The sequence below is a fragment of the Cebus imitator genome, unplaced genomic scaffold, assembly GCF_001604975.1.
Source record: "Cebus imitator isolate Cc_AM_T3 unplaced genomic scaffold, Cebus_imitator-1.0 Scaffold375, whole genome shotgun sequence".
NCBI lineage: Eukaryota > Metazoa > Chordata > Mammalia > Primates > Cebidae > Cebus > Cebus imitator.
Window position 1 is genome coordinate 274285 of NW_016107690.1, and position 12936 is coordinate 287220.

The window sequence follows — 12936 nt, forward strand, 5'->3', positions numbered from 1 at the left end:
AAAAAAAAAAAAAAAAAGCAGCAGCTGATGGATGGGACTGTTTCCCCTCCAGCTGGCCCCTCCTCGAGGATGTCCCCTCCCCAGCACATACAAGGTCTCTGACGCCCGGCCCCACCCCATCCAGCTAAGAGCTACCAGCACTGACTCCCCACCCCAACTCCCCCAGGTCAAGAGTGGAGGCAGCATCATCAGGTATGAGGGACACAGGAGGCACCGTCCTAGAGGGGTGGGGAACAGGTGCCCCTGGCTAGGCACGGGGGCGAAGTTGACAGTTCCACCCACCAGCCAAGCTGCCTGGCGTGGACAGAGCCAAGGTTTCAGGAAGGCACGACAGGCCCCAGCTGGGACTCCGGGTTCTAACCCCAACTCCCTGACTCATGGTGAGGAGCCAGGCTTTCTCGGCCTCAGCTTCATACTCAGCCAAGCAGGCTGACTGCCTCCCATCAGCGGGGCCGTCAGGACAATCGGGGCATGCAGAGAGGAGCTTGGGAACGCTGGCTCTTTGCTGCTTTCATTGTCCTTCCTGACGTGGCCCCCCAATCCTGCTCCGACCCAACCACAGGGAACAATGCAGTGCAAGTCCCGTGTGAAATAAGACGCGCAAATTAAGAAACGACATCAAAATATGAAGAAATGAAAAGCAAAGTCTACACTGGGAGGCTGTTCTGAGAGGGCAAGGAGTCTAGTCCTCAGGGAGCCCGGGGAGGAGCCTGGCAGGATCTAGGGAGGTGAGTGACCGGCCCAGCCGTGCAAAGGCCCAAGGGCAGGACCTTGCCTGGAGGCCTGGAGGAACGGTGAACAGCCAGGATGCCCAGCAGGGAGGCCCGTGTGGCTGAGCAGAGTGAGGAGGGGATGGGAGGAAGGAGGGGACGGAACAGGACAGCCAACGAGGTCTGGGTTGGGGCTGTTCTGAGGGGAGCAGGCCTGTGGCTCACCTTCTATCTGAGAACATTCCCAGCTGCCATGGGAGGGGGACCAGCGGGCAGAAGCAGAGCAGGAGGCTGCGGCTGGCGGGCAGGTGGGAACTGGGCTGGATGGGGCAGGGGGTCACAGGGGACAGGAGAAGAACCAGTGGGACATGGGGGTGGCTGCCAGCAGCCCCTCAACAGGTAACAGTGGGCTCATCCCTCCTCCTCGACCAGGTACGAGTCCCCGGAGGCCAGGACCTGGGCAGAGGTGGCGGAGTCCCCATTCTCCAACCACAGGCATGGGAGGCCCCAGCAAGGCCGAGTGGGTCAGACCACCCCGCACATGGGACAGTGACACAGGATGGCCGAGCCCACCCTGTCTCCTAGTGCACAGATGGACGGAAGGTAGGCCTGGGTGGGCGCCGGGCCTGGCTGGAAATAGCTGGCGGCCACTTGCCTCCTGTACCCCTCTGTTTCCTCAATGACCCCAAAAATGACACCAGAATCTGAGACCAGGAAGAGCTCCCTGGAACCTCAGGACTGCTGCAGCTCTGGGGCAAGGAGGGTAGCCCCCAGCCTTCCCTCGGCCCACCGTTCTCAGCCCAGCTTACTCGGGTTCCAGCTTCTGCCGCCCGCACTCAGGCTGCTGTGTCCCTCCTCCTGGGTGCACCATGCTCTGGCCACAATGGACTCCATTCAACCTCATGAAAGAGCCCTCTCTCGCCTTGGTCTCTGCCCTCACTGCCCTCTGCCTGGAACACACTCCCCTGCCCCTCCTCTCTGCCTGGTTTCTTGGGAGTCACCCTCAGGTCTGGACTGGAATGATGCTGCCTCCAGGAAGCCTTCCTAACTGCCACCGCCTCACAAATGTACAGTAAATGGCTCCTACTACTGACAGCTGCCCTGAAAGCCCTCCATCTGCTATGAGACACCTATCACTGGCACTGTCTCGTCACCTGCTGTGCTGCACCTGAGCAGGGACCATGCTACCCTGCTTGCAGCCTGGGCAATGCTGGCCCAAGGGCTTCAGGGGCTGGATGAAAGGCCACACGCCTCCGCACGGCACAGCTAACCTGGCGGCTCTTGGCCAGCGCCGGGGCCACGAAGACAGGGACTCCACTCTGCATGGCAGGTGGGTGGGCAGGCAGATTCCTCAGGGCACCCACTGCGGGCCAAGGCCCTGGGGAACAGCGCTGTGCCCAGCCAGCGCGTCCTTCCTTCTGCCCTACATCTCCTGACAGCCTCTACCCCACACATGTCCTGACAGGAAGCTCAGGCCCCCTAGTCAGAGGCGCAGGTTGGGCAGGGGTGGAGCTGGCTCTCTCGCTGAGACACAGGACAGAGTCTCCAGCCTTCAAGAGGTCCTGGCTGGAGCCTCTGCTCAGGAGCAGAACCCAGACGGCTTGGGAGGAGGAAGGCGGGCTGCTGTGTGACCTTGGGCCATTCTCCGCACTGTTCTGGGCACGGCCCCTCCCCACACAAGCACCTCCCGATGGAGCCGATCATCTGCGGCCCGAGGTCCCCGCAGCCCACTCTGCGGCTCTGTCACCCCCTCCCCCAACCCGGCATTCCGCGCCGCGTGATTTATGGCTCCTGTCCGCCTGCTGCGGTCTCCATCCTGGAGCCGGCTGGCGGCTCTTCCGGGGAAAAAAGACCAGAGAGCGGTGGGCCTCACGGCGGCCGGTGGGTCACAGCCAGAGGCTGGGGCGAGGGGGAACCAGTGGAGCTGAGTCCTCCTGAGGCGACCCCCAGCAAGGCCAGCACCACAGAGGGCACCCTGGAGAGGGACACAGCCCAGGGTCAGGGTGGGCGTGCGGATGGCATCTCGGGTCCTCAAACCATGCGGACTACTGCTTCAGGGCCAGGGTCTATGCTCTGAGAACCCAGGGGGCTCCCTCGAGAGCATGGGAGTCCAGGGAAGGGGGTTCACCTGAGGGAAGTACCCTTCAAGGCCCTGGGATGGGGCGGGAGCCAGTGGGTAGGAGAGGCAGGGCGGGGTTGGCCTCTTTGTTCTGAGCCGCCAGCAGAGTCATCCTGGTGTAGACAGGGGAGCGGGCCCTCCCGGAGATCAGGTGACTGGGGTCCCTGGGGGCTCAGGACACAGCGAAGCATTGTGGGGCGGAGTGACTGGTCCCTGTGCAGGAAGGAAGCCGGCCAGCCCCGTCCCCCACCCTGCACCAAGCCTGCCCCCTGCCACTCCCGGGAAAGTCCAGCCTCCTTGTCACGCAGGTCCTTCTCAAGATCCGACCTTCAGAGACAGCCAGCTCTGCCCAAGAACCCGGCATGGGGAATGGCTTCCCTTATGAGGGAGCAAAGGCAGGAAAAGTCAGCCTGAAGGAACTCAGGCCAAGGCCCCGAGTCCCCCAGGACAGGTGCTGCCGGGCCAACCTGCTCCGTGGGAGGCTGTGCTAGATATTTCCTGCCAGGAGAAAGGTGGGGGCGGAGCCTCACTGGGAAGGCGGAGCCTCAGGCTGGAGGGCGGAGCCTCGGCTGCCCAGGAACCACTGGCAGCGCCTTTCTCCCTCCTCCACCTCCTCCATCCTCTCCAGGAAGCACAGCCCCTCCAGCCTAACCTCACAAAGTCCCAGGGCTGTGGGCGGAAGGGGAAAGGCAGCCAGTACCCCTCTCCCCATCCCATCAACCCCACCTCCCAAGGCAGCGGTGAGGGGGCCAGCTGGCACCCAGTGGACTGAATAGTGCCAGAGAGGCACCCCCAGGCCACAGCAGGGGCCAGGCAGTTTGCTGGGTCAGCAGGGTGGGAGAGGCGTGTACAGGGCTTCAGAATCTAGCAGCCTTGGTCCCGTTCCCTGCTGCGTGCCCACGCCTGGTGCACCTGGTGTCCCTCACGCACACACCCAGCAGGCACTCTGATGTTTACCGCATGAAGGAATGAGTGAGGGCAGGGGAGGGGAAGCAGGAAGAGGAGACAACGGAGAGGTCCTGGTTGTAAACCAGAGCTCCTCAGGGTGTAGGTTCCGCTCACTATCTGGGAGTCCCACAGGCTGCGCTCTCTCTGCCCTGGGGGCTGGGGCTGCTCAGGCCTCTCTGGCCCTCAGCTGGGGGCTATGGCTGAGGCAGACATTCCTGCAGCCTGGCAGTGGCCTGAGCCCGCTGACCAAGGCTACTCCTGCAGGCTGCAGGCAAGGACCCACAGCCTGGGGAAAGGAGGAAAGGCGGATGCCCCTGTCCAGCCCCCTTTCCATGGGGAATAAGCAGGGAAACCAGGCTCCCAAGTGGCCCTGGCAATCACAGCTTGGTGTGGTCCCTGCCTGCGCCACAGCGTCTGTGTGAGCAAAGGAGTCCGTCGGGGAGGTGGTGAGGCATCTGAGGTTGGCTTATCAAAAGGGATCCAGCTCCCAGCTTGGTGGGGGACGCTCACTGCCCAGGGCGAGGCAACCACCAGACAGACGACACTTCGGCAGCCTGTGCAGGGGGACACACGGTGAGGACCCGGGGACTGTGGCCCAAAGCCAGCGAGGAGCTGAGGCCTTCCAGACACCACACAAGGATGTGGCTGCTGCAGCCCCGGTCAAGCCTCCGGATGAGGTAGCTCCAGCCTGACTGAGCCTCGTGAGAGCCCCCGTGCCCCAACGTCCCACAACGCGGCTCGTGGGTTCCGAGAACTAACAGCCAGCCACTGCTTCCAGCCGGTCCACTGCGGGGTAACATGTAACACACCAAGGGGTGAACAATATCAAAGATGGTCCCTTTGCTTCCCGGGAAGAACACCCTTGCCACTGTGGCTCCCCGCCCTGGCTGCGCCACACAGGACATCCCTGGAGGTCGGCCGCATCGCTGGGCTGGGCGGGCCTCGGTGAGACCTCCAGGCGCAGCCTCCCCGGGGCGGCGGCCACTCACCTAACTCAGTGGGCTTCAGCAGCTCGTCCAGCATATTAAAGAAGGGCAGCTTCACCAAGCGGACTTCTGGCTTGAGGGTCTTGGCGGGCAACCGTCCCAGTCCGTTTAAGTACTTCCCGTAGAGCACGGGGTAGTCAATATTGGGGCCCGCCAGCGGAGTCCTGGGCACGGTGCCGGCCCGGTCATAGGTGGAGTGCATGGTCAGGGGGTCCAGGGGCCGGTGCGGCTGCGGGACGGACTCCGTGTTCTTCTTGTAGCGGGTCTCGTACAGCTCCTTGATCTTCTTGAACAGCTCTGGGCTACAGTCAAACTGCACCAGCTGGAGGGCTCTGGTGACGAGTTCGTGCTTCAGTCCGCTCTTACTCCGGCCCACGAAACCCAGGAGCATCTGAAGGTCGGAGACTCGAAAACTCATCACCATGTTCTGAGGAAGAGCAACCAGACACACTCTCAGAGGCCAGAGCTGCCAAGGCAGGGGATGCCGCGGAGGCCAGGCCCCGACGTGGGGGCCTGAGAAACACCCACTCGCCAGGAAGCGCCAGCCTTGGCTGAGGCTGGTGGCGTGCCCTGCCCCAGGGTGCCCCCCAGCAGAGCCCTGCCCCTCCCTCCTCATCAAACTTTCCCCAGCATCGCCAACGCAGCGAAAGCGCCTCTGACTAGGCCCCTCTTCTATTTTAGGTTCTCTTTCCCTGTCTTCAGCCTGAAAGCATCCCTGGGGCAGGAACTGGAAATCGACCCCTCTGCCAGTACCTAGCTGGCAAATGCCAAGTGCGTCTCTCACCCTCAGTGTCTTCATTGGGAAGATAACAACCTAAAGCATAGCTGGGCAGGCCCTCAACACACATCAGCCACAAACACGCTTTCCCTTCGGTCTCGCCGATGGTAGCCACAGTTTACTTAGTGCTAATCACCGGCCGGGAACTGAGCCGGTCACGTGATTATATATTTAACTCTGAGTCTTAAAACACCTCCGCTGGCTAGTGTGAGCTCTGTCACAAACAAGGAACTGCCACCTTAGGGGCAGCAATGACAAGATTCAGACCCAGGCCTGGCTCTGACACCAGGGGCGGTTCCTGCTCCCACACTACCCTCTGGACACCAACTCGGGGGACCTCCGAAACATCCGCTCATCATCCCATGCGAGGTTTCTCCCCTTCAGCCCTGTGGACACCGGGGCCATCCTGGGCACTGTGGGGTGCTAAGCACCCCCCAATTCATGACAACCAAAGACATCTCCAGATGTTGCCGGGACTCCCTGGGGGGCTGGTCTGAGGGGAGGGCAGCAGCCACGGGGCTGCTGCGGGACCTGGCCCTCATCTCCCGGCAGGGACTCTGCAGTGAAATTAAACCAAACAGCAGAGCCCAGCTGACCCTAGGGTTTGATTGGGGGTAGCCTGGCCTTGGCTCCCCCTCCATGAGGGTTAGGACCCTGAAGGGAAAGGAGGGCTCCTCAACAAGCCGAAGAAGCCAGGTGTCTTCGAGGGCCGGCTGGCAGGGTTTCAGGGCCACCCACCCTCGGCCCGGAAACTGGCCTGGGATGAATGATGTGGTGGGAAAGAGAATGGGGAAAAAACTGGTGTCAAGGGTGCTGAGGAAAGCTGACGCGCACCCGAAGAAACCGCTCACTCAAACTACTCTTGAAAGACCCTGAGGGGTGAAGCCAGAGGCAGCCTCAGTGGGCAGTCTACACCGCAGCCTCCGTGCCAGGAGGCCCAGGGGTTTCCGGCTCCCGGCTGCCCAAGGGTGAGGCCAGGAGCCCAGCAGCACATTTCAGCTGTGAGGCTGCAGCAGCCCCGGCCCACTGGCGGAATCCTTAACTGTCAACTGACATTTCTTCCAGCTGTGTCGGGCCAGGGTCCGGCTGGAGACGGAGAGGCTGTCCAGGCTCAAAACGACAGGGACGCACGTGTGGGTGGCCCAGTCTTGCCCAAAGAGCCTGAGGAGAATCCTCTTCCCTATCAGGGATGCGTGACCCCGCGACTGTAAAGAATCAGGGACACAAGTGTCTGCTCCCTGCCAGGCACCAGCAGGGCCTTTCCGTGTCGCCAATTTCACAATGACCACACCCATTGCGTAGGTGAGGAAACCGAGGCTCACAGAGGCAAGCGGCTGGCCCACAGCCTCCCTAGCACAAGCATGGAGGTGGCATCGGTCCCTGGGCCCCCTCGCTCACCAGCACACTGGCCATGGGGACCCGTGTGGTCTGCTGGGCCTGAGTCAGGGACGCTTTGCAAACAAACATGCCTCATCTTTCTTGGCCTGACTTCCTACCTTGTGCAGAAAACAAAAAGGCTTGCGGACAAGATGTTTCTTCTGGAAGCTGCCCAGGCCTTAGCAAGGAGAGGCGATGTCATGTGGACACTTTGCACTGGCAGCCTGGCCAAAGGCAGGTGGGCTTGGGAACCCACTGACATCCTGGCACCCCGGGAGCCCCCGCCCCGCCCAAGCTGGACAGTGGAGCTGCAGCTCCTGCTTCCCGGAGCACACCCCTTAGGCGGCCATATGTTCACGATTCAGATTTCCCGGCAACTGCCACCTCGGAGGAGCCTGCCCTGGACACTGGAAGGGGGCAGGAGGACACGCATTCAGGAAGAAGCCCCCAACACCCCGAGATCGCTTCCTGCCCTGGCTTCATCCTGACCCGCCGGCCGTCAAAGCTGCGTTTATAAAGAGCGCCAGGCCCCGGCAGCTTCCAGAGTTTCAATTCCAGGCTTGCCTGGAAGCCTCGTGGGGAGACATCAGCAGACACACAGCAACTGCGCTGAACCTTTCCTCCAGCACGGGCCCTCAGAGTACCGAGCACCAGGGGAAGCTCAGGAAGGCGCCTCTCTCCAGGACAGCGGAGATGTGTGCTGTGCTAAATGCTGTGGACTACTTCACGACACCCCTGCCCCAAAACCCGCCTCCAGGCCTCAAGCAAGGAGTCTCAGATTTCAAAGTTCATCAACAAGCCCCAATCATTCACCCCTCCGAGCAGTCTGTGAGGCACCCCAAAAGACAGAATCTGTAGCCATGAGTATGATAGGCTGGGGAAGGCCCCTGTAAAAAAGGGAACGTTTCAATGACATTTAAGGCATTTGGAGGGATAGAAACAGACTCAAGGAGAAAGAAGGCCCCCCAAGGTCCTGCCCCCTTGAATGGAGGCTCGCAATTTAGAGAGTCTGAAAGAAGGGGCAAACTTGATTTAACTGGGGGGTGGGGGTGGGTACCAGCCACCAAAGGGTCAAGGGAAGTTCGTCAGATCGTATTTCAAGGCCTGGATGGTACGAAAGAGTGCAGACCCTGCCCTCAGCCAGGGTGGGGGTGGGGTCCAGGGTCACAGCTCCACTTCCCGAGGTCTCCAGGGAACTTCAAGCCCAGAGCCTGCCGCCTTGGGGTTACAGAGTTCAGGCCTCCACATCTCCATGGTGTCTCCACTCTGCAAAACTCTAGAGAGGGTCAGAAGTGCGTGCGGGGTGAAGGCTTGGGAGGGTAAGAGGGTTGGATGCTATCATCACAGAACCCTGAGGGCTGTGTTTTCAGATCCCAGCGGGTGATGTGGGAAGAAAATACGTACAGGTCAGGACCCTGGGTAGGGAAGACCTAAAGGGGGGTGAGGGAGGGAGAGATCCCCTAACCTCCCTGGAAGCAGTGGCCTTGACGACACTTCTAAAGATTTCAGATGACCCTCAGCTCTAGGTAGCCACCTACATGAAGGTACATCCCCAGGAATGGGGATACTCTGATACTCTGAGCTCGATCTCTGGACGATTAAAAGGGCTTCCAAGCTAAAAGAGGAGATGGTACCTACCGGACCTGGACAGGGACCTGGACAGGACCCAGACCATGACAGAGCAGCAGCCGAAGTTATTCTAAAAAGACCAGCCTTGGACACAGTGGGAATCCTCCAAAGATCAAAATAAAGGCATAGGCAGAAAGACAGGGGACCTTAGAAACCAAAGCTGGGGTGCAGAAAGGTGCCGGGGGCTGTGCAGGGAGGAAGGGAGTCTGATCTTTGCAGCAGACTCGCTCGAGTAGAAAATAGAAGCGGCCAAACTTTGGAGACAGTATCTGATGCTGCACAGGTGAGGTTTAGAGCCACGAGAAGCAGAATCAGTAATCTTAGATTCTGTCCCGAGTAGAAAATAGAAGCGGCCAAACTTTGGAGACAGTATCTGATGCTGCACAGGTGAGGTTTAGAGCCACGAGAAGCAGAATCAGTAATCTCAGATTCTGTCCCGAGGGGAACGAGACAGGTCCAGGATTTAAGATTTAAAAAAAAAAAAAAAAGGATGGGTGAGCAAGGAAGGTTTCTAACCAAGATAAGTGGTCAAAACTCCATCCTATGGGGAGGGTAAAGGGCCCAGCGTTCCCCCAGCGCCCACTCCTGGGTGTGAGAAACCGTGTCGGGAAGGGGGCGGGGTCCTGCGACCAATGCAGGAGCTGAAGAGGGGCTCCAGCCCCCAAGAGGACGTGCTGTGTCTTGGGGTGGTCTCAGGGCCCCGACTTCTCCACCTGGACGGTGGCAGGACGCTATCCGGGACTCAGGGGACCCTTCGGAGCAGAGGACTCGTAAACCCCAGCCGGGCCTGTTGGGCGGGGACAAGACCCAGATACCAGTCCTGGTAGCCCTGCGGGCGGGTAAGCGCAGACACTCCCCCCCAACACACACCGGCCAAATACCAGGGACTGCAGCTCGGAAACAAGGGGGCAACGAGAAGCTCAATTCGTCCCGCAGCCCGGAGGGACGGTGCCTCAACCAGGAGGCGCGGCCCTGGCCCGGCGCTTGGGGACCCGGACCCTAAAGGCTAGGACTGGGTGGGGGAACCCTGCCTGAAGCTGGGGGAGCGACCCCCGGCGCGAAGACCCCGGTGAGGCAGGAGGGCCCCGCCCCCGGCCTCCCCGCCCCCCCGCCCTCACCCTGAGCCCCGGGGTCGGGGTCTGGGGGCCAGGACGGCGAGCCGCGGGCGGGCCGCCCTGTGGGGCCCCGGACAGAAAGCGCAGACCTGGACCCGCGGCCCGGCCCCCGCCCTTTCGCCCACTTGCCCCGGCCGGCGCCGCCGCCGCTCACTCACTTTGGCCTCCACCAGCTCCGCCGCCATCTTGGCCACCAGCGTCCCCCGCGCCGGGAGCCCCCAGCCGTCGCGTCACGTGACCTCCCACCACTCGCGGGCGGGGCCGCCGCCCGGGCCAATTAGCACCCGCGCGCGCTCCTCCCGCTGCCGGCGCGCGCTGCTGCGTCCTGCGCAGGCGCGCGCGGCCACCGCCCGGGCCAAGGGCCAATCAGGTCCGTCCTACACCAGCCCCTCCCCCTTTCCCTCGCCTTCGCTGGCTCGCGGCGACCACGCCCACTCCTGGCGGCGTCTGAGTCCTTAAAGGGGTACCAGCTATGCACTGGTGGGAACGGGTGTGGGTCGCCTTGAGGGAGGGAGGGAGGGGGCGGTGGCAGTGACCACACTGCGGCCAGGTGTCGCGGCTCCTTCCGCCAGGTGTGTATCCAGACTCCGACGGCGTCAGGGAGAGGACGGTTGCTCCGCCGCAGCGACCGCCAGTGCGTGCAGTGCGGCGCCTTGCAGCGCGGCGCCTTGCAGCGCAGCGCGGTGCACGCTCCACGGGCCTCGACGCCCCGCGCGCTGCACATCCGGGTCCTGGCGCGCAGATGGGGCGTGGGCTCGGCACCCTGCTGGCTGACGCTAGGCGGGGAAAAGCCGGACCGCGGCTCCCAAATGCCCCGGAGCTCGTGCAGCTCTTACCTCTTTACCGGCGCCCCCTCCCATCCTGCTTCCCCACCCTTGGGAAACCCTGGAATCTGCACCAGCTGCGGATTCCAAAGCGCTCCTTGGCTCCCTAGTGCCCGTAGAAGTGAAGTTCAAACTTCAGGAATCAACTATTTTAGTGCAATTTATTTATAAATTTTTGTAGAGACGGGAATCTCATTATGTTGTCCAGGCTGATTTCGAACATCTGGGTTTAAATGATCCTCCTGCCTGGGCCTCCCAAAGTGCTGGGATTAAAGGCGGAGTCACCACACCTGGCGAGTCCAACACTTTTAACATTAAAAATCAATGCAAAAAAGTTCATGATGAATGAAAAATCAATTTTTTTTCTTTTTTTAAAGAGACAGTTCTATGTAGCTCTTGTCGCCCAGGCTGGAGTGCAATGGTGTGATCTCAGCTCACTGCATCCTCTACCTCCCAGGTTCAAGCAATTCTTCTGCCTCAGCCTCCTGAGTAGTTGGGACTACAGGTGCCGACCACCACGCCTAGCTAATTTTTGTATTTTTAGTAGAAACAGGGTTTCGCCATGTTGGCCGGGCTGGTCTTGAACTACTCCTGAGCTCAGGTGATCCGCCCGCTTCGGCCTCCCGAAGAGTTGGGGTTAAAGGTATGAGCCACCCTGCACGGCCTGCTTTTTTTTTTTTTTTTTTTTGGAGACAGAATGAGAGTCTTGCTCTGTTGCCAGGCTGGAGTGCAGTGGACTCTGCCTTCTGGGTTCAAGCAATTTCCCTGCCTCAGCCTCCCGAGTAGTTGGAATTACAGGCATGCACTACCATTTCCGACTAATTTTTGTATTTAGTAGAGATGGGTTTTCACCGTGTTGGCCAGTCTGGTCTCAAGCTCCTGATCTCAGATGATCCACCCAACTCGGCCTCCCGTAGTGCTGGGGTTAGAGGCGTGAGCCACCTCGCCCTGAAATACCAAAATTTTAAGTAAAAAGCCGAACGTAGTGGTGCATGCATCTGGTCCCAGCTACTCAGGAGACGGGAGGATCTCTTGAGCCCAGGGGTTCGAGGCTGCAGTGAGCTGTGATCATGCCACTACACTCCAGCCTGGGCAGCAAAATTAAAGGAGGCTGTAGGCCGGGCGCGGTGGCTCAAGTCTGTAATCCCAGCACTTTGGGAGGCCGAGGCGGGTGGATCACGAGGTCAAGAGATCGAGACCATCCTGGTCAACATGGTGAAACCCCGTCTCTACTAAAGAAATACAAAAAATTAGCTGGGCAGCGAAACTCCATCTCAAAAAAAAAAAAAAAAAGGAGGCTGTAGTCTTGGACTAAGCTCTTGCACTAAGCACCAACAGACCAGAAGAAACAAAAGGCAGCTACTCACACTCAGTAGATCTAAGTCACGCCAAAGCTGAGTTGTGATCTGACCTTTGGGGAAGTCAGGAGGGAACCCTATCAGCCAATTTTCCAAACAGGCCAGTTTGAGTCGTCAGTGGGCAGTGTCCTGAAGTTCCCTCTGCTTAATCGCTTTAACCCTTAAACAAAAAAGTAGCCTGAAACAACCTGATGATAACTAATGAGTAAACACATTCTTTGCTGCTGCTGTTTGGAAATAGGGCCTCTGTCTCCCAGACTGAAGTGCAATAGCTTGATGCTGGCCCACTGCAACCTCAACTGCCCCGGCTCAGGTGATTCTCCTTTGTCAGCCTCCTGAGTAGCTAGGACTACAGGTGCACACCACCATGCCGGGCTAATTTTTGGAATTTTTTTTTTTTTTTGAGATGGAGTTTCGCTCTTGTTGCCCAGGCTGGAGTGAAATGGCTCAATCTTGGCTCACCACACCTCACCTCCCGGGTTCAAGCGATTCTCCTGCCTGAGTCTCCCAAGTAGGTGGCATTTATAGGCATGCACCACTACGCCCAGCTGATGTTGTAGTTTTAGTAGAGACAGGGTTTCTCCATGTTGGCCAGGCCGGTCTCCTTGGCCTCCCAAAGTGCTGGGATTACAGGCGTTAGCCACCCTACCCGGGCTAATTTTTGTGTTTTATGCAGATATGGGCTTTGCCAAGTTGCCCAGGCTGCTCTCGAACTCCTAAGCTCAAGCGATCCTCCGAAAGTGCTGGGATTATACACATGAGCCACTGCGCCCAACCTATTCTTTGCTTTATGCTCTCTTCAGCCTTTCTCTGTCTATAGAGCCAACCTCCTCTGTGCAACTGATTGGAACAATTATCCTATTTTATGGAATGAAGTGTAGCAAATTGCAGTGAAGCCAATTAAGGTCCTTAAATTTATTGAAGTTGTTCATTGACAACAGAATGTAACTCTGCCATGACACATGTGAGTCTCATCTCACCCTAATTCTGGCTCTGTTGATTCTGCTGGGGATGGGGTTTGGTGTTTGTTTTTGTTTTCTTTTGTTTTGAGACAGAGTCTCGGCCGGGTGCGGTGGCTCACGCCTGTAATCC

At 59.4% G+C, this 12936-nt stretch overlaps 1 protein-coding gene across 2 annotated transcripts in view; it reads right to left on the bottom strand.

Annotated features, from left to right (window-relative positions):
* Positions 1–10005, bottom strand: part of PIAS4 (protein inhibitor of activated STAT 4) — a 28535-nt gene extending 18530 nt beyond the window's left edge. For both annotated transcript variants that reach the window (XM_037730984.1, XM_017507389.2), the window contains exons 1-2: positions 9821–10005; positions 4767–5190 (exon numbers count right to left, since the gene is read on the bottom strand). In XM_037730984.1, coding sequence (XP_037586912.1) covers positions 4767–5190; positions 9821–9847 — 451 coding nt within the window. In that variant the 5' untranslated portion in view covers positions 9848–10005. The remainder of the gene's footprint in view (positions 1–4766; positions 5191–9820) is intronic.
* Positions 10006–12936: the final 2931 nt, after the last annotated feature.